Source organism: Melitaea cinxia, chromosome 2, assembly GCF_905220565.1.
Source record: "Melitaea cinxia chromosome 2, ilMelCinx1.1, whole genome shotgun sequence".
In the NCBI taxonomy this organism is placed as follows: Eukaryota; Metazoa; Arthropoda; class Insecta; order Lepidoptera; family Nymphalidae; genus Melitaea; species Melitaea cinxia.
In genome coordinates, this window is record NC_059395.1 from 10,092,582 (window position 1) to 10,113,600 (window position 21,019).

A 21,019-nucleotide genomic window follows, 5' to 3' on the forward strand; every position below is an offset into this window, starting at 1 on the left:
CATATTATTTCAAAAACATATATATATTTCTGTACATTATTACTTTACTTACATACATTTTGATAAAATGATAAAATAATAAAATAAAAATTAATATATTAAAAATAATGAGCAGATGATATAAAAAATAAGATAACAATAAATATTTCATTAATTTACCTTATACAAATTTATGAACAAAATTTAATACATACATAATATATATAAGCCGCTAATTTGCTGTAAAATTTTAAATATTATTTTTTTAGGATAACATTTAAAAGCTCTTAAATTATTATTAATTATTTATATTTGAAATAAATTGAAAAAACAACGTAAAGATAATTATCTTTTATTATAAATACCTATATAATTTTTATATACCATTAACGATGGTATTTTTTACCTGTTTACAACAAATTGCTAATATTTGTAGATTTCCTATCGCGATAAAATTTATAAAAAGAAACATACTAAGTAAAAAAGATTACTCACCAAAACCAAAGATGATAAAATCCAAATTTCTCAGAACTCAAACTGCAAAAACTTATTAGCAACTAGAAAGACACGATTTATTCACTACACATTTTAAAGTAACTTCCGTTCATGTAAAGTTATTAAAAAGATATCTCTATAAGTTAATTTTCTGTTATAAACAATTCAAATCTAAAAAGATTACTACTAATAATATAAATTAATGTCAATAACATGTCACCAGCTCCGCAGTGAAAACGTAACTGACATGATTTGTCATTTGTCAGAATTTGCCTCAACTTGACAACTAACTGGCAGCCATGCTTTATTTGACACTGACAACACGAGGCACAAGAATTTCGTAACGTTCCGTTGTACAAAACTTTACATAATATAAAACTGATTCCGACATATTTGATAACAAATTAAAAGTTAAGTTATAAAAGTTTTTAAGTTTTTACGATCATTATTAATTTTTACAACGTATTAGTTTCATATGTAAAAATTTATGTAGCAATCGTGATATATAAGCTAATATTGGCATTTTAAAACGACTTAAAAAAAAGGAGGAGGTTCTCAATTCGACTGTGTTCTTTATGTATGTTAGCTCATATCTTTTGGGTGTATTTTGCGATTTTTACAATTCTTTTTGTAATTATTCGAAAGCTCGCGCTTATTATGTGATGCTCTTTAAATTAAAATCTGACTAGTTAGTCTTCGAGCTATCCCTAACAATGTTTACCTATTTGATTTCTCATTTTATTTCTTGTTGATGTAATTTAAAGTTTATTAAACCAACTTAAAAAAGAGGAGGTGGTTTTCAATTCGAAAGTATGTTTTTTTTTTGTATTTTGGATACGCGATTATTCCGCCAACTGTGGATAGATTTATTTTCGTAACGTGTTCAAGTTGTGTTGATACAGGGGTGATCAACGCTTATTACCTATATTGCTTGTAGATATAAATTGAAATCGCTTTTTTGTTTGCGTACACACCCAATTATTTTATTTTTGTTTGCAAATAAACACAATACTTCGACGACTAGTAGTAGACTTAGTAAGTAGGCAGACCACAGGCTGTCACAATAATCTGATTAAAATTAGCAATTTTTAAAAATTGAAACAAAATGAATGTGTGTGTTTTGTAACAAAATATAGTTATTAGTTTATTTCTTCTTAGCTTTAGGTACAGATTTCTTCGCGTTTTTTAAATAGCGGAACGATCCTATGGCGCGGCGCACCATGAGACCGCGCCACCACGCCTGAATGCGTGTTGCTGCTCGACGCAGGCGTTCTTCACGTACAAGTCTAGCTGCACGTTCCTTTTTGAAAGTTAACCATGCACGCATCTCACCCGCATGTAATTTGTACTGTTAAAACACATAAAAATTTAAATACATAACGGTTAGTTAATTTTTTTGTAATCATAACCTTACAAAGATTCTTCATGTAAATACTGTTTATTTTACAATTTATATAACGAAAATAAAGATCATAAGGCAGCTACAACGCTGATATTCTTAATTTACTGTGTATACGCATAAATACATAATAAGTATTTATAATAATGTTTCTCGAATATGCTAAAAAGAAATACTTTTTTACCAACGACTCTAGTTCTCCTCTGCGGTCTACTGTGATACGTAATTTTTCGCATTGTACGCTGAGCCGCATGTCTAAGTCAGAGGTATCCTTTGCATATCGTAATTTCCAGTATTCTAAAAGTTCTTCTCTTTCCTAAAACAGTAATCAAAATTTAATTAAAATCAATCCCAACATGATAGTCCATGACACTTATAGCATGAATAGAAATATTTATAAAACAATTTTCGGACAATCATATTTAATAATTTACCATACTTTTAATCATTTTTACACGGAAGAAATAAATAAGGAGCTAAGTAGTTTCTGTAAATAAATCTTTACCTTTATCTGTAGTGCATAAGCTCGTAGCAGTTCATTATGAACGCAGTCTTCATACTCGATCCGTGGGCAGGGCTTAGTTTTCTCTTGTAATTGTAGTTCTGAAGATTCAGCACGAGCACTTAACCATTTGTCTACATATTCAAATTGAAAGCGCGAATTTAGTTCGTTGTCCTACAAATAAAATTATCATTTTTTATTTGGATTTGTGGCTTCATATAGGACGAAAAGTTTTGCTAGTTATGTAGAATAGAAGAAAATTCATTGATGAGGTCGTGACAACAAACTAAATAATTGTGTTTGCTCGCAAACGAAAAAAAATCGACTTCAATTACATCGATAAGTAATACAACGTAGGAAGTCGAAAAAATAGTCAAGAAAATACGCGTTATCAATGATTACTCAAAATGTAGTCATCAGATCTTTATTATATGGGACCACAAGACAAGCATCAGCTTTCGATTGAATAAGAGTCATCAAAATCGGCACACCCAGTGAAAAGTTATGAGGTATAATACAACGTAGGTCGGCTAAAAAATAGTCAAGTAAATACTCATTAATAGATATAACTCTAAAAGTTTTAAGGAGACTTCATCATCATCATCATCATGATCACTCATCACTTCAGCTTATTGCAGTCCACTGCTGGATATAGGCCTCCACAAGTTCGCGCCAAAAATGGCATAAGCTTATGTGTGTTGCCCATATAGTCATCATGCTGGGCAGGCGGGTTGGTGACCGAAGGGCTAGCTATGGCGCACCTAAGACGCTGCTGCCCGTCTTCGGCCTGTGTATATCAAAACCAGCAGTTGGATGGTTATCCCGCCATCGGTCGACTTTACAAGTTCAAAGGTGGTAGTGGAACTGTATTATCCCTTAGTCGCCTCATACGACACCCACGGGAAGAGAGGGGTTGGCTACATTCTTTAATGCCGTAGGCACACAGCAAAGAAACAGAAGAAGACTTGTTGGTTCCTAAATAAATTTTAATGGGACCACACGACACCCACGATCTTTCGATTAAAAAAAATCATCGAAATAGGTCCACCCAGTCAAAACTTTTGAGGTAACATTATATATCTAAAAAAAATACAATCGAATTGAATTAAAAAAATAAAAATATACGTTAAAACCATTGACAAGTACATAAAGAAAAAAAAATTAGCTTTGGAATACCTTAATGCTGTCCCGAAGACAAGCAATTTTAATTTCATAATTTCGAAGATCAAGCTTCCATTGTTGGCTACTTCTTTTCAAATCCATAGAAACATTATCCAAAGACCTGATAATTTATCAGTAATTGAGTTTATTACTTTAGAAATAATATTTGTACAATAGTTGAAAAAGAAAAGGTGTGGTTACGTTTTTAAATTTTCATTTCTCGTCCTGAGTGATATTGCGGAATTGGCATTATTTTCAAACATTTCCACCGCTTGCTTCAGCGTATGCCATTCACCTCCTTCAGCTAGCTCCACTAAAGTTCTTAAAGATATCTCCTTAATAATATTACTGAAATATATAATTTGATATTAAAATTACATCTTATTATATTTTCTTATTAAAATATTCTTACAGTAAATTAAAACCGCTTCTATGTACTATCATAATTTAATTTTATAGAAATCTAAATATATATTTTTTTACTTTTGTTAATGACCTTAACAAGAAAGAGGTTATAACAGCGCCATCTCAATATTACTCGTGGAACTTACCGATCTCTCACAAGCTTGTCATAGACCTGTTTCAACGTCTTGTTTCGAACCCCATTTTCTAGAAACTTTCGTTCAGCTCTTCTTTCTGGCAATGGAAATTATCGAGAGATGGAGTTAGATTAATGTTAAATTTTTTAAATATAATGAGTTGCATGAACAATTATTACTTAATTTATGATTTTTAAAATAAATATTATTCAAAGTTATCCATTAAAAATCTTAATTCAGTTATTTTATCCGTCGATATTATTTTATTAATTTGTAAGAACTTTAGCTGAAATGTATGTTATAGAATGTAAAAAAGAAGTAGGTACGTATTATTTGGGAGAAGGTAATAAAACTACGTTAAAAAGCGTAAAATAGAGTAGGTAGGTAGTTGTTGTACATTTTATTACGATGCGGATATCATTACAGTTTCAGTACTCCTCAGTTCAGGATTGCCAAGATTTTATTTGAGATAAATAGTGTTTTCCAATATAACTAAAAATATACAAATATTGTGACATTTCAGGCTTTAAAAGTAGCAATAAAATAATTTCACAAGTAGAACATATCCATATATTATTTTAGAATTTATATGAATAAGTATATGAAACGCATATTTTAATTAATGAAACACGCATGTTGATTCTATTTCAATTTATGATTTCGATTTAATAATTATATAAAAAATAAATAATTTATTTGAAGGCATTCGTTAAAAGCGAAGTAAATCAAAAACAATAATACAATTTAAATACAATAAAATGCAAAGTATGAGTTAAAAATTCTCTTATTGTTTTTACAATACACATCGTCCATCAACCTGCAGTGGAGCAGTGTGGTGGATTATGCTCCGATTCTTGTCCTACACGGAGAAAGAGGCTTATGTCCAGCAGTGGTATGTTACAGGCTTAATTGTTATCGTACAAATATTTCATTTCATTAAAAAAATACTTTTATATAGGTACATTATTAATTTAAAACGTAATTTTTAAATTGCAATGTTGAAAGACAGCGATTAAACTAATTATAAATTATAACTAGCTATGCCTGCGACTTCGTCCGATATTTTTCGTACTATTAATTTAAATATTTCCCATTTTAATTTTGATTGTATATTCTTTAAACTGCATCTGATACTAGATCCTACACATACAAACACAACATTATAGTAAACACAACACAATACAATATGCATATACTCAGATACACTTACTGTACGGCTAGCAACCCTAGGTCACCCTAGAAAAATGATCATCCTTCGTACGTGGAGCACATACGTACAGAGGATATTACCTATAGCGTTAACTAAATGGCCCAAGGAACAAATTTTATTCAGTGATTACATTTCATGGCCCATACAACAACGGTGTAAAACAGTAAAATGTAAATGAATTTAACGTAGATATATTCTTTATTATTATGACGCGTTGGCGCAACGGTCACAGCACTGGTTTGTGGCTGTTGCACTGGCAGTTGCGGATTCGATCTCCGCACATGGCAAATATTTGTACTAGCCATACAGATGTTTGCCGTGGTCTGGGTGTTTGTGCAGTCCTTGTAGGTCTCCCCATCGTGCATCGGAGAGCACGTTAAGCCGTCGGTCCTGGTTGTTATCATGTACACCGGATAGTAATCGTTACTCATAGTAGGGCCATATCCGCTATATTATATCCGCCAATTCGCATTGGAGCAGCGTGGTGGATTAAGCTCTGATCCTTCTCCTACACGGGGAAAGAGGCCTATGCGCATCAGTGGGATATTACAGGCTGAAACGATATTCTTTATATTACTGTTTTTTCTAAGTTTAAATCTTATTTATAAAAGTTTACACAAAACACACTATAACTTTGATCTCACTTACCTAAAATCCTCATTTGAAGCAGCATGACTTCCAAATTAATGGCAAATAGTATAGCATCCATAATTGTGACCCTGTTTTAAAAACCAATTAAGCATTTATTATAGAATTAATTGGTTATTAAGTGAAGTGCTTTCAACAATTTCTAAATATTCGGGCGAAACTCTGAAGTTTCTTTAACTTATTACACTCTAAATTCGCAGTAGGGTTCAATTTGCTATCTAACAATAAGAGTGATTTTAATTAACGTAACAAACAAATTCTACCATTAAAAATTTCATTTTTTGCTCTAACTTAACTTACTTAATTTATCATCCGCACTTGTTCTTATTTGATGATAATAATTATTGCAGTTCAATTAAAAAGGCAGTATGTGGTTTGAAAATGCAATTTCCGTATAGTTATCATATTATTGCATCAGTTAAAATACGATCAGTTAATATTATTACCTATAGGTATTTATATAACGTTCGGCGTGTGTTGCTTTTTTAACTGACTACAAAAAAGGAGGAGGTTACTCAATTCGACCGTATATTTTTTTTATGTATGTTCGGGGAAAACTTCGTCGTTTATGAACCGATTTTGATAATTCTTTTTCTGTTGGAAAGAAGATATCCTAAGTGTGGTACCATAAAAAGGAAACTAGGATGTGATGATGGGATTCCAGAGCAATCGAGGGAAACCCTCGAAAATCCGCATAACTTTTTACTGGGTGTACCGATTTTGATAATTTTTAATTTAATCCAAAGCCGATGTTTATCATGTGGTCACATTTAAATTTCATCGAGATCTGATTACAAGTTTTGGAGTAATCTTTGATAATGCGTATTTACTTGACTATTTTTTCGTCTACCTACGTTGGATTACTTGTCGATCTAATTGAAGTCAGTTTTTTTCGTTTGCCAGCAAACACAATTATTTCTATTACATTTTTGTATATTCAAGTGAAACATTTTTGTACAAATGTTACATAAACTGTTAGCTTAGAATTCATTTACGAAGATGTTTTAGCCCATTAAGCAATATCAATATGTTAATTTATGTAGGTATGTGTTTGATTCTAGTGAGAAGTAAGAACTTACAAAAAAAGCGATACCTATTCTAGCCCGTGATGTATTAAATTTATATTTCGACTTCACGTTTCATTCTGCCATTTTTCTTTTCATCTCATATCTTAACTTAGTCACAATATTTATTGAATACTAAATCCTAGTGTACAAATACAACAAATATAGGGCAAACCCGCACTTATTAATATATCAAAGAACCTAATCACAAAACGAGAATTGATAATAACTACAGAACTACGACCCTATTACAAATCTCGTTCATGGAATTCAAAAGATATTTAAGAACACTAATTAGTCGTCATTCGGTGTTCTGCAAATCTTGACATCGCAGTCTAGAAGTTTAGTAAGCGCTATATTTATGGTCAGCGCCATCTGTTGATTCATCACTTCATTTCTCTTGTAAAACAACGCCGAATACTTTACCGTATCGAACTTTTCACTTGAATTATTTTTGTTGAAAATAAATGTTAGATAGTATTTTTTCATCACAACGACAATGTGTATAGATTTTAGTGAAGACGAATTTTGTCAGGTATATAGAAATAATACATATATAAATACATATATTAAACCCAGACTCGGGCGGGAACAGAAATCAGGGCCTCTACAAACTACGCCAACGGGCTAGACGAAAGTATCATTATTAGCAATAGAGTTTGGAAGACATAAAGACAGGAAGAAAGAAAAACGCTATCATATTTGTATGAATGCTTATAGATACGTGCAATCACGGATCTTAATATAGAAAACCGTATTAAAGGTTGCGCAGATACATTAAGGTGGGTCAAAGGATTATACAACTGTAATTAACTGCGGAGTACCTTCCATTCGACATCAAAAGAGCATCCGGTGAAAAATGTTTTTGTTAAAATGTTTTGGCATTCTACTTAGGAAGTTAAACGTACACAAAAGAAAAATATTCATCTCTAGTCCAGTTTATCTGTAAAAATTATGAGTTTTGTATTAAAATGAGATATGACGGTAAAGATGTTTACAAGTAGGATTAGAATTTTATACATTTTTTTGTTTCGTCCAAAACTAAATTGTTCTTATGTAATATTATACTGGGCCCAAAAAATAATGTATTATAATTAATTACTCCACAATTACATTAAATTTTAATATCAATTTAATTTACACAAATCTTAAAAAATATTATAAGTTCATCACAATGCCCGCACTGACATTATTTTTATCATTTTTTGACTTAAAAAACGCTATATCTGCTGTAAAATTTTCTTTTAAACACATTTTTTAAGTAAAGAATTAAAGTCTGATAATCAAACGTCTAATTACGTCGGCTTCTAAAAAATAAATAAAACATTAAAGCAAAGATGCGTCCACACATTTGATGTAGTATCGTTTATTAGTTCCGTATACCAAAGATAGACACACACATATAAGCTGGTCAAATTTATAATACTATCTGCATCAGGGGTTAAAAGTAAGTCAGAAATAATATGTTATCAAAGCAACTTTTGGACGTAGTTTTTTACACGTTTTTTTTTTAATTATTAGCTTCACCTGTATGTTTGTATGTTTGTAACCGACTTCTTTGGACTTCATTTTTACCCACTTAAAACGTTCAGACTTATTGAGGACTGATGACAATACACTAATTTAATACGATTTTCTACTTTTTAGTTTGGTTTATTTATAAAAGCGTCTTTTTCTATAATGTTGTTTGTTTTACTTTACATAAGTCTGTAAAGTCTATCATCTAGATATTTATTTACCAATAAAAATAATAGTAAGACAAAGGGTTAATGAAACAGAGACGAAGCACTTAATTTTGGAGTTTGATAACTTTAAATATTCTTTAAAAATATTATCTTATATATTATTATTTTACTTAATTTTTAATACCTTCGTGGACAAAGAACCTTATTTTTAACTCTGTTTCGAAATAATCAGTAATGTATTTTAAATTATTATTAGCTGTTTTCAATGTAAATTAATGTTAAGCTTTTCTCATCCTATTTCTCAAACTTTGAATACTTATTGACCATAATTACGTGTATTAAAATTATATCAAAATGTTTTACATAGAAATATTATAATAGCTGAAACTTGAATAACTGAATAATCTTGTTAAATTTTTAGGTATATTGGACGATCTGTGAATAGTCATAAATGTCATAAAGAGGTATTATATAGCTTGTAGCCGATGCAGATTTTTTACAAGTTTTATAATAACTGATTTCATAACCTATCAATGTCTGACTTCTCTTCAAATCTTTTAATCTCTTAAATCGTATAGAGTTTCATAGAAGAGAGAATCACTAATTTGTACATTACTTTAAATCTGTTATCTTAATTATTAATTACTTTTTTTTCATAGTAGTTCTTCCAATGTATAGATATAATCCATATATAATTTATAAATATAATTATGAGTTTTTATTAAAAAAATCATATACCTATATCAATAAATATAATGTAAACATATTTATGTATCTATTTGAAATAAAATACAACTCGGACTTAGACTTACATTAGATGTATGTATGAACTTACTCGTATGACACTGTTATGATTATTTGAAATAGAAATGGACGTACAAAAAAAGAAAAAGGAACTTAGTTTCCTTTATCATCTCTATAGTAGAGTCTATAAAAAGTCACATAACTTGGAGGCGCAGAACCAATCAAAATTACCATATACTCATTTATTACACTAAGTATTTAGTGCTAAAGTGAACTTACTATGATAGGAATTTAATGAATTCACAAAAATAAAACTCACCTTTCATTAGCGTCCATATTTGGTGGAGAACGTATTTCCTTGCAGTCAAGTTTTGATGGTAAAGCATTTTACACTTACAATATATCTAGTAGGTACTATCACTAAGCAACCTCACGTATTTGATCAATTACATAAACATAATCAGATAGTATAACTCTTGGTTTTGTCAATTAAGGAGTATATAACAATATCATAACTTTACTTCATTTATTTGCTCAGAAATGGTTTTAGCATTTACTAAATTTAATCTGATATTCAATGAAATTGTCAACGGTATAAATAGTCTTAAAGATCTCCAGTAAAATAAAAATAGTTTTTCAAAGAAATAAAAAAGATATAACTAGTAAATAGTTTCGGGTCAAAGGAAGTTGAATAAATATTTATTTAATAAATGGCAAATATTTCTAAGTAAATTAAAATTTTCTAAATAATTTATTATTAAGAATCTATTTCAATATCTTGGTTACCCACTAGATTCAAAGAATTAAGTAATGAAAACTAAATAAAAAATTATTTTAATACGTTTTTATAGTATAATAGTTAGTAGCTAAAACTACAAATACTTAGAAAAATTAGTAAGTATACATATACATGAGAGACCGTCATTCGTTCAGGCTCACAGATTTAAAGTATTTTACATGTATATTATGTAATCAAAGAATATCATAGGAATTTCAAATGTAAGTAAGGGGGATTTTAATTTTCTGGAACTCACAAACAAATTTTATTTTCTTAGCTACAAAAAAAATGCTGGCATTCAATTTCTGCTATCAATTTCGAGATTTGATAGTTTAGGATACTCGTTGTTAGTCACTTCTATATGTGTGTAGTAGTAGTATGCGTCGTAAATAAATAGAAATAAAATAAAGGTACTGTGCCCATTCACGCTTAAATTCTTGCAGTTTTTAACTATTTACCGTGTTCTCTTTTAACTTATCCTTTGATGTTTTTCGCCTTTACGCGCCTACATCTAAATATCGCACTCGGGAAAATATTTAAGGAATTCATTAAACGAAATAATTTACGCATTGTTTGATTATAATGTTCAGTTTACACATTTTTTCGAGAAGATTTAATCTTTCTTTGGTACTGTATCAAACAAATCAAAGATTTCAACAAGGAATCGAGGGAAATCGAAGATAATGTGTGTGATACAATAATTATGTATTATGTATCGAATGTTATTATTTAGGAAAAAAGTAATATCTACTCTTAGAAGTACATCCTAATATGATAAACACTTCATACTCATGCTCCTTCCTGTATGTGGATATGGATCCTGCTTTTCTTAAGTTCCAGAAACCTACAAAACATAAGTAGTATAGAAATATTTATCAAATGCAGTAATCGAACCCGCGACTGCTAACACATCAGAGCACGTACTGTGTGTGTGTACGTAAAACTTATTTTCTTGACCTGGAGAGAGCGCAGAGATCTCTTACTAAAGTTATGTACTCTAAGCCTTTAAGATTTCCAACTGAATCCCTTTATAGAATTAGTGGTCTTCTATCAGTGAGGAAATTCTACGTTCTTAATAATCTCGTTTTGCAGTGCCACAAATCTCTAACTTATGTTAAACCAACCAGTCGAAGAAGAAAGGATATAATAGTTCCCTCGTGCAAAGTTCGTACAGCTTTGCTAGAAGACAATATATTGCCCAGTCCACTTACGTGTATAACAGAGTCAACAAAATACATAATATATATCCTATGCAAAGTTATAAATGCAAAGGAAGATTAACTAGATGGTTGCAATCTCTCACTTTTGTTGAGGTTGAAAACTTTATTGCTAAAATAAGTTTATGATATATGTTTCATTACAGCTGCTATTGGTCACAACTCATACGACGTACAATGACCCCCTACTTAAGCTTTACTTAAAAATCATAGATAAACGCTCACTCAATCACATGTGCATTCACATACACACACATACACGCATCACACACATACACACATACACTCACACAAACAAAAACACACACACACACACACTCACGCGCACACACACACACACACACACACACACACACACACACACATAGACACACAGACACACAATACTTACACTTAGATTTAATTTTAAAGTTTAAAATGTTAAGTGTACTATAGTTTTAGTCATCCGTAAGGGAGGTAGCGAGTTATTCCCAATACAAGTGTCTCTGACTACTTACTGGAAAGAATCAGCGATGAATTGTAAAAGAGTTTATAGAAATACATGATTTTTTATTTCTATTTTTATTTTATTTATTAACTGTGCCTACACAGCAGGAAATATCCTATTCAAAATCTGGAGCAGCGCGATTGAAGAAGTTACTTGACCATATATTAGATCAGCTAAATAATACTGCTTTTAAGCAGTGTTGTGTTCCCGTGGAGAGTAAGGTGGTTGCAGGCGTTTGTAAGCTACGGTAATACCGCGACTATCAGGTACCCCGTACGCTAGTTTGCCAACCTTGTTGTATAAAAAAAAATCAATCAATTCCTGTGACCATGATTAATTTGACCATGTTTAATTTGACACATTTTAGTATGTCTGAAATAAACAAAATTAAAAAAATAATATTTTAAAAATAATGTTACATTTAGTAAGTATTATAAATATCTTGCCCTGAATATTGTTACAATTAAAATTTAACAAAATATTACATTTGAATTTGGAATCTCTTATTTTTATATGATTACTAGCTGACCCAGCCACGCGTTGTTGTGGCTCAGTAATTATAATTTATTAAAATATATGTAAAATTCAAACACACCATCTATAATCTAGAAATAGAAATACGACGCCATCTAACGGATATCTGTGCAACTTAGATGCCAAACCGCCATCAATAAACATATAATTTGCACTAACTAATATTAAAATCAATAATTGAGATTAAAACTACCCTATCTCCCAAGTTGGACTAAATTATAGATGCTTTCAACATTTGATTTTGCAGTTTCGGCGTTTATCGCTACATACATCGTGACACGAAGATTTTATGTATATAGATTCATTGTGTTTTTGCTCATTTTCGCACCAATACATTGTAAAATATTTTGGGATATTAAGATAGAGTGGGGTGATAAATAGAACCGAATCGCTGTGATTGCATTACACAAAGTAATAATAATAATAATACACTTTATTGTACACCAAAAACAGAAATAATACATAGCAAAGAAAGAAAAATATTAACAATATATTCATTAGGTACAAAGGGCGGCCTTATCACTAAAACGCGATCTCTTACAGACAACCTTAGGGCAAAGGAAATGGTCTAGCGTCAGCATAGGTGTACAAGTTACAACAAATTTATAATAAATATTCATATAATTAAACATATACATAAATACATACATACATACTGATATATATATATATATATATATATATACATACATATAAATACATTATAATTATAAGTTACTTTTTATTGTTGAATTTGAAGAAAATGCTTCCAAACAGTCTTTTTAAAAGTTGCAGGTGTTTGTACACGTCTGATATTTAAGGGCGAGGTATTCCATAGGCGAGAGGCTTGACCTATAAAAGATTTATCATAAAAGGAAGAGGAGTAAGAAGGAATTTCAAGAAGAAAATTACTGTCAGAACGAAGACAGAGTTCATGGGAATCACCAAGGAATTTGAAACGTTCTTTCAGACAGGAAGGGGTAAAGTATTAGTCAAATGTTTGTGTACCAAGCTATTCATAGGTACAATAAAACCTCCTCTGTTTGTGACAGAAAAAGATCTGGGTGATGATGGTGATGAATAAACTATTAAATACTTGTTCAGAAATCTGTTGCATTCTGGGCATAGGCCTCTTTCTCCACGCAGGAGAAGAATCGAGGCTTAATCCAACAGCTGCTTCACTGCGGATCGGTAGATAATATAATTTATTATATATCATTATTCAGTTTTAAGCTTAGTTAATCAATCATCAAAATACTTATTAAAGAAACTAGTGCTCGGCGGTAGCAGAGTTTATCTCAAAGAAATCTGGTTATCACGGAAAATGCTGAGAAATAGGTATGAGTTCTACAAACCGCAATAGAACAGCGTGGTGAATTTAGCTAAAATCAATCGTTTTTAACAATATTACTACTTCCATCACAAGTATACTGTTTTAAATAAATAAAAATCTGAAATACGAATTTTTTATCATTAGGCATCTTAAAGTGGGTATATTCTTTTTCGGTGCTTTCATACTTTCCAAACTTCTTATCTTCCGAATTTGACGTAAATAAATCGATATAGAATTATTTGAAGACTACTATTAATTCCAGCGTAGTATAAATTGAATCTGCTGTCAGAAAAGCCGTCAGTTAATCTTTATCGATGTCATCTTCACTCGACCAAAGGGCTCATTGTTAGACCACATTTCTAGAGTGAACAGTATCTGAATTTATAAAGCTCGTGGAAATCATGCTTACAGAGATAGCGACATCAAAGAAAACTTTTTCAAACTATAAAGGAAATGACATAGCTATATTATATAATCGATTTTCTTGTGTATAATTGTGCTTAAATGTTCTAAAACGTCTCAAAGATATTTAAGAGTTGGTCTTAAAATTTTTAACGTCGACGCTTGGTGCCAGTTTGGCGTTGGATTTTCAGCACTAAATTTGTGTCATTCTTTATTGAGGTAAATTTTTTGTGGAATAGTAATTGTTTGGAAAAGCATGCAAATGAAAAATATGTAAAGGTCAAAGTCTTGTTATATTATTACAAAACAATATATAACCCCCCTGAGATTTATTTCCTAAGTTTTATTTAGGTACACGTTATACTCATCTGCAGAGGTCTATTTTAAGATTCAACGCCCCGGGCCAATAAAGTTTGCCGCCCTATAAATTAAGAGAAAAGGTAAAAGCGACGGGATGTGACTTTATGATTTTTGATATAACTGATTAATAATCTTGTCGATTTATTTTTCAGCTGATCTTTGATGTAACATATTCCATTTTATTTTTATAACATAGTTTAAAATGTAATTTTAATAATAGTCGATGAATATAACAATATAACAATACCCATTATATTTCGACTAACATTTTTTTAAGGTACAACTTGATTATAGCAAATTAATCTTGTAAAAATCGAATATTTTTTCACATACTATAGAGTGCTCGGCTTTTACCGCCCCTCTCAGAATGCTACCTCTGCCAGAATGCCTCCCCGAGCCACGGTCCTTTTGGCCCTAAGCTAAATACGCCCATGCTACCTATATACGTATAATCGGACTGGGAGATTTTCAGCGATCACTATGTGTAGGTACTGATGGTGCTTGCAGCGGGGAATTTCGTTTGAGATAGGTAATCTGCATGGGGCGAGCTTATGTATATAAATACTAAATGTTACGATATTATATACAAAACCTTTACCCACCAATGTACTTGTACATAGTTCGTTGACCTAAGTCTTTACCTACAAAAAATGCAGTTTGAAGAGATCTTTGATATTTGGATTGTAGGAGCTAAATAGGGGTCTTTAGTTTCAAATGCCAGCGCTGGAATTGGTACGCTTTAAAAATGTTTTCTGTTTCTGTTTATCTTACCTCTTTGACTTACTAATTCTAAGAGCTGTGTTCTAAACACGTAAAACTAACGCAGTTTATGAATGATGAATGAATGTAAACCCTAAAAGGTACTAAGTACACAACTATAATAATAAATAGGTATTATAAGATTTCCAATTCCAAGTTACACCTTTCCTGTTGTTTATCTGCTATGAATTAATCTTGCAAGTTAAGTTTGATCCACTACGATTTACGATTGAATGGAAAGTCGAACTGTTGTAAAACACCTATCATCATAGTTATTAGTAGATAGCTAATCAAATAAGGGCCTGGAAGGTGGCTTTGATGGTTCTGTAATAAAAGGACGCACCCATATCGAGTTTAAGCCTGCTTGATTCGCCTTGACAAGCACTCAGGTTGTTGAGTTTGATCATTACGAATAGCAAGCGTCAATTTACGCTTATATTTTAATGTTTCGTTATGTTAATTAATGATGTATTGAATCTTTTAATAATAGAACATTTTAATTTTTTTAATATCACGTTAACCGTTTTTAACCGACTTCAAAAAAAGGAGGAGGTTACTCAATTCGACCGTATATATGTTTTTTTTTATGTATGTTCGGGGATAACTCCGTTGTTTATGGACCGATTTCGATAACTCTTTTTTTTTTTGTTGGAAAGAAGATATCCCTAGTTTAGTACTATGATAAGGAAACCAGGATCTGATGATGGGATCCCAGAGAAATCGAGGGAAACTCTCGAAAATCCGCATTACTTTTTACTGGGTGTACCGATTTTGATGATTTTTAATTTAATCGAAAGCCAATGTTTATCATGTGGTCATATTTAAATTTCATCAAGATCTGATTATAACTTTTGGAGTAATCTTTGAAAATGCGTATTTACTTGACATTTTTTTCGTCTACCTACGTTGTATTACTTGTATTACTTGTCGATATAATTGAAGTCGGTTTTTCTTCGTTTGCCTGCAAACACAATTATTAAAAGATAATTTTCAGTCTCGTGTCGAGAGCCGACACGTACACTTTTTTTACATACTTAAAAAGTTTTACTGCAGATCAAGGTTACGTTTTTTTATTCGGGTAAGTTCATTAGAGAATCTTTAATTCAAAGAATTGAAATGTTCTCAGATGACTTCGGCAAAATGAGTTAATGATACTTCAAACGGATCCGACCAAATAGAATCGTCAAAAAAATTGCAAGATCAAAAATTTCCTTATTCAAGGCTTCAAAAGCACTTTAGTCGTCATTTTACAAATTATAATTAAATTGGTCTTTAGTAAATTATTAATTGTTAACGTGCTATCACCGATTCCCAATGTAGATTCTACTAAAAAGAATTGGCAAGAAATTCATAATCAAAACTGTCTATCGTTTTAAATTTAGTCATCTTTTGTGGGAAATACAGGGCTGATAAATGATCACATCTTCATCATTAAAGTAATCTTGAACCAAATAAGAAGCTTAAGCTAATTAATTGTATCGCCTATTAAGGCAATTGTAAACTCGTTGGCAATTTGTAACTAATCAGTAATGTAAATTAATTAAAACAAGAGCCCTCACAAGAACACGTAGATACACTAGTACGCTTAGTAAAATGAACCTAAAATATACACGGATTTTACGGATTAATAAAATTTAATCATATAACTTGTAACATGCCACTGCTGGATATAGGCCTCCTTCTCAATATAGGAGAAGGACTGGAGCCAATCCACCACGCTGCTCCACTGCGGGTTGGCAGATATGTTCCCTTCTACGAGTAATAGCTATTATATATTTATGATCACAACCGGGACCGACAGTTTAACGTGCTCTCCAAGGCACGGTGGGGAGACCCACAAGGACAGATATCCAAAACGGAAATAAGTATTTGTACAAATACAAATATCCATCCCGAGTGGTAATCCAACCCGCAAAAACGGCTTCTCGCACCACTATATACCAGAGCGGTTGTTAATAAAATATAAGTTAAATATAAATTCCTAAACTTAATCACTAAAAAACTAACAGCAGTTGAAAAAGCACTTAGCAAAATTTCATTAATTACTTTTAACAATCATAAAGACTTAGTATATACTAGCACCCCGCCCCAGTTTTGCACAGGTATTTCAGTTCACTCTATTGCAGTCCACTGCTGGACATAGGCCTCCCCAAGTTCGCGCCAGACATCACCTACACGGGTATTTAACATTTTTTTTTGAAAGTATAGCTTCCCAACAGGGATTTTTTTTTCAGATCGGTCCAGTAGTTTCGGAGCCTATTCAATGCAAACAAACAAACAATCAAATCTTTCCTCTTTATAATATTAGTATACATTTAAAATATCCTGCTTACTTAAAGATTAACGTGCATAACTATACAATAATTTTCTTGGGAAAAATTTAAGTGAGAAAGAAGTGAGAAAAGTTTAAGTTTATCGAGCCTACTGGAATTAGTCACGATGATGGCAAGAGACCTGATGTGTTGACGTTGGTTTCCTGGGAAAGGAGACGGGTGCTTTGCGGGACGCAACCTACGTTGACACACTTGCTCTATCTCATGTCAGGGAAACAGCCTTAATAGTGGGAGCTGCAGCGGAAAAAGCTGAAACGATTAATCGACACGAATATTCGTCACTAGTCCCAAATTATATCTTTTTGCCGTTTGCAGTAGAAACACTTGGACCTTGTTGAGTAGCAATGTTAAAATTTTTTTAAATGAGATAACTCCTCGCCCTGTTGCCTCCACTGGTGACAAAGGGTGGTGCATTTTTTTGTCCAGAGAATCGGCATCTCGATTCAACGGGAAAATGCTGCCAGCATACTATACACAATTCCACGCGGACATGATTTGTACCAAAACTATCAGTAAATATTTAGTTCTTAAGTTGTGAATTGCAAATATGTATAATTTTTAATAAACTATTTTTATTAAATTTTTAATAAACTATTTTTATTAATTTTTTTTTGATGCATAATCATTTTATTTATTTCCAAAAATTTAGGCCCTTACCGAATTTATAAAAAGAAAACAAAGAAGTAATGAAAATTATAAGAAATTTAACGACCTTAAATCTTTACAGTTTAACTTTTTGTTATACTATTTAATATTTAAAAACATTTAAATACAAAAAAGCAGAAACATTATTAAAACTTTCTTAGGAAGAAATTCGCCTTTTTCAGTAAAAAATAGCATTTTAACATCAATGAGAAAAGTTTTACAAAGCGTACTAAAATTCACTGGAAACATTTTATAAATATAAAAATCGCCTCAGAAATTTAAGTATTTTTATATAATTGTTATAATATACATTTTGATCTATATTCATTGAATTTCTAATGCTTTTACGCCAGAATTTAACTTTAGCTAAATTAAAAATTGTCTCTTGAGCCCTAAAAGTTGGTCTTTAGCTGCTAATTTTATTTGTAACTTTTGCACAAAAAGTATTAATTATTAATTTACATAATTTTTTTTATATTATTTATTAAAAGTGCTATTTATTACTTTTTAATAAATATGCCCTAAGGTTTCACCCGCGTTAATTTGTGGAAGAAATGTACTAAAATATATAAGCTTAATCGGTAAAAAGACCAATAGTTTCTGAGATTAGCACGTTATATACAAACAATTAAACAAACTCTCCAGCTTTATAATATTTGTGGTTCCTTATTATTCCTTGTTACGTAAGTTATTAAATTTTAGCCTGTTGAAGACAGTTTCATAACAGTTCATATTAAGTTATACCTATTATTGACATCTTGAATATATTCGATAACCCTTGCTCCTATTGCTATTATAGATACTAAGAATTGAACTAAGCCCTATTAGTAAAGCTTTTTGTTTAATCTGTCTTTGTAAGGTAAACCACATCCATTATGAACGCAAAAACACATTCGCACATTTGTTTATTATATTATTATGCTTATTTGATCGCAATATATATATATTTATTATACGGCTTGTGAATAGTTTCGTAAATAAAATGTTATACGTTAAATCTATTAGTAAAATAGAAGGCAAATACTTCATGTATTACAAAAATGACTGTCGTTTATGTGTGCACGTAAAATCATATTTTAAAAAATAGTTTAGTTAGATTAATAAATTAATTAAAATGAAACAACTTTTTCGGGTCTTATCGCGGTTTAATAAGTTTTTTAGATGCTCGTTTCACTTCGTAACGAAGGGACGTCTGAATCGTGACCATGGTTTTTTTTTTACGCTTCAGCCTGTAATATACCACTACTGGCATAGGCCTCTTTCCCCATGTCGGAGAAAGATCAGAGCTTAATCTACCACGCTGCTCCCAATGCCAGTTGGCGGATATATGTTACCAGGGTTGCTGTAAATTATCCGAAACGTCGGGCATGTAAAAAACTTAATAAGCCGCGAAAAAACCCTAAAAAGTTGTTTCATTATAAGGAGTGAAATTCGAGTAAACATTAAATTTATTAATTCTTATATCTAAGTCACAGCCTGCCGATATAGGAAAATATTTTTTTTTTTTTCGTAATAATATGTACATATTCAAATAGATGCATAATGCACCCAAAGTCAGCAGGGTTCACTACGAACTGAGTAATGACACAGGAGCAATTCTTGTATATATATATAATCTGAATCTCGGAAACGGCTTCGGGGGAAATAAATAAATCTAGCTAGGATTTATTTTTAGGAAATGTCGTTTTATCCCAGTTTTTAGCTATAAAAAAATATCGTTAGAATACGAAGGTAAATTTCACAATTGTCAGTAAAGTTATAATAGCTGAGGTTGACCGATCGCGATCGAAAAGACCATGGTTCAAATCCGCGGTTGATTATTATTTTTTCTTTTTTTTCTAATTGCACTCGTTATTTTTTATTTAATAATGTATTTAAAATTGAAAAATATTATTCATATTTTATCATTATTTTTTTAATTTTTATTTTTTTATTTTTTATATTTATTTATATTTTTTATTATTGTTGGTAAAAAAAATATTTAATAAATAATGATTTCCAAGAAATATGATTTACTAAAAATACCGAGCTAAGCTCGGTCACCCAGGTACTAACTATATATTATGTTGTAAACACAGCTGCAGCTGTTTAAGCGTAAACATGATAACTGGTTCATTTTTCGCAGAAGGCTTTACCGACATTGTCCTTATTACAAAGAAACAATTATGTTACAAACAATAATTAAAATTAAAATAATAAAATTACCTAGCATTTTAGTTGAATTGACTTTTATTATTCAACTAACTGTGCTCACGACTTCGTCCGCGTGGAATTTAACAAAAACGTAATTGTTTATTTCGCAGAGTTATAAGATAAATAAATTTCTAAAATAAAAGTAGTCTAAGTTACTCCTTATTACATCAGCTATCTGCCAGTGAAAATCCCGTCAAAATCGATCTAGCCGTTTCAGAGATTAGCCGGAACAAACAGACAGACAGATTGTAAAAAATGTCATTTTGGTATATGTAGGGTGTAAACATCCATATGCATTTAGTAAAAAGCGGTTATTATAATATTACAAACAGACACTACAATTTTATTTATTTGTATAGATATCGACTTGTGAATTAAGAAATTCACTTGTTAGACAATCGTTTTATAATCAAAAAAATTATGAAATAATAACTTATAGCACTCGTAGAATAATAGAAAATTAGAGTTCATTGAATTATGTAAGTGTTGACATGTATACTTCTTAACTAACATTTCGATTTAGCCTGTAACATCCCGCTGCAGATTATCTACCCATGTACAAGTGAAGCCACA

General features: G+C 31.0%; 2 protein-coding genes across 2 annotated transcripts in view; both read right to left on the reverse strand.

Moving 5' to 3' along the window:
* LOC123664506 overlaps positions 1 to 712 on the reverse strand; it is a 48,215-nt gene extending 47,503 nt beyond the window's left edge. Inside the window, exon 1 of the mRNA XM_045599045.1 lies at positions 475 to 712. The gene's annotated coding sequence lies outside the window, so the exon portion shown is untranslated. The remainder of the gene's footprint in view (positions 1 to 474) is intronic.
* Positions 713 to 1,591: 879 nt separating this feature from the next.
* LOC123659411 (dynein regulatory complex protein 9-like) overlaps positions 1,592 to 21,019 on the reverse strand; it is a 31,682-nt gene continuing 12,254 nt past the window's right edge. The window contains exons 2-7 of the mRNA XM_045594629.1: positions 4,088 to 4,172; positions 3,738 to 3,884; positions 3,552 to 3,657; positions 2,379 to 2,549; positions 2,058 to 2,189; positions 1,592 to 1,822 (exon numbers count right to left, since the gene is read on the reverse strand). Of these exons, the coding sequence (XP_045450585.1) occupies positions 1,619 to 1,822; positions 2,058 to 2,189; positions 2,379 to 2,549; positions 3,552 to 3,657; positions 3,738 to 3,884; positions 4,088 to 4,172 (845 nt within the window). The 3' untranslated portion in view covers positions 1,592 to 1,618. The remainder of the gene's footprint in view (positions 1,823 to 2,057; positions 2,190 to 2,378; positions 2,550 to 3,551; positions 3,658 to 3,737; positions 3,885 to 4,087; positions 4,173 to 21,019) is intronic.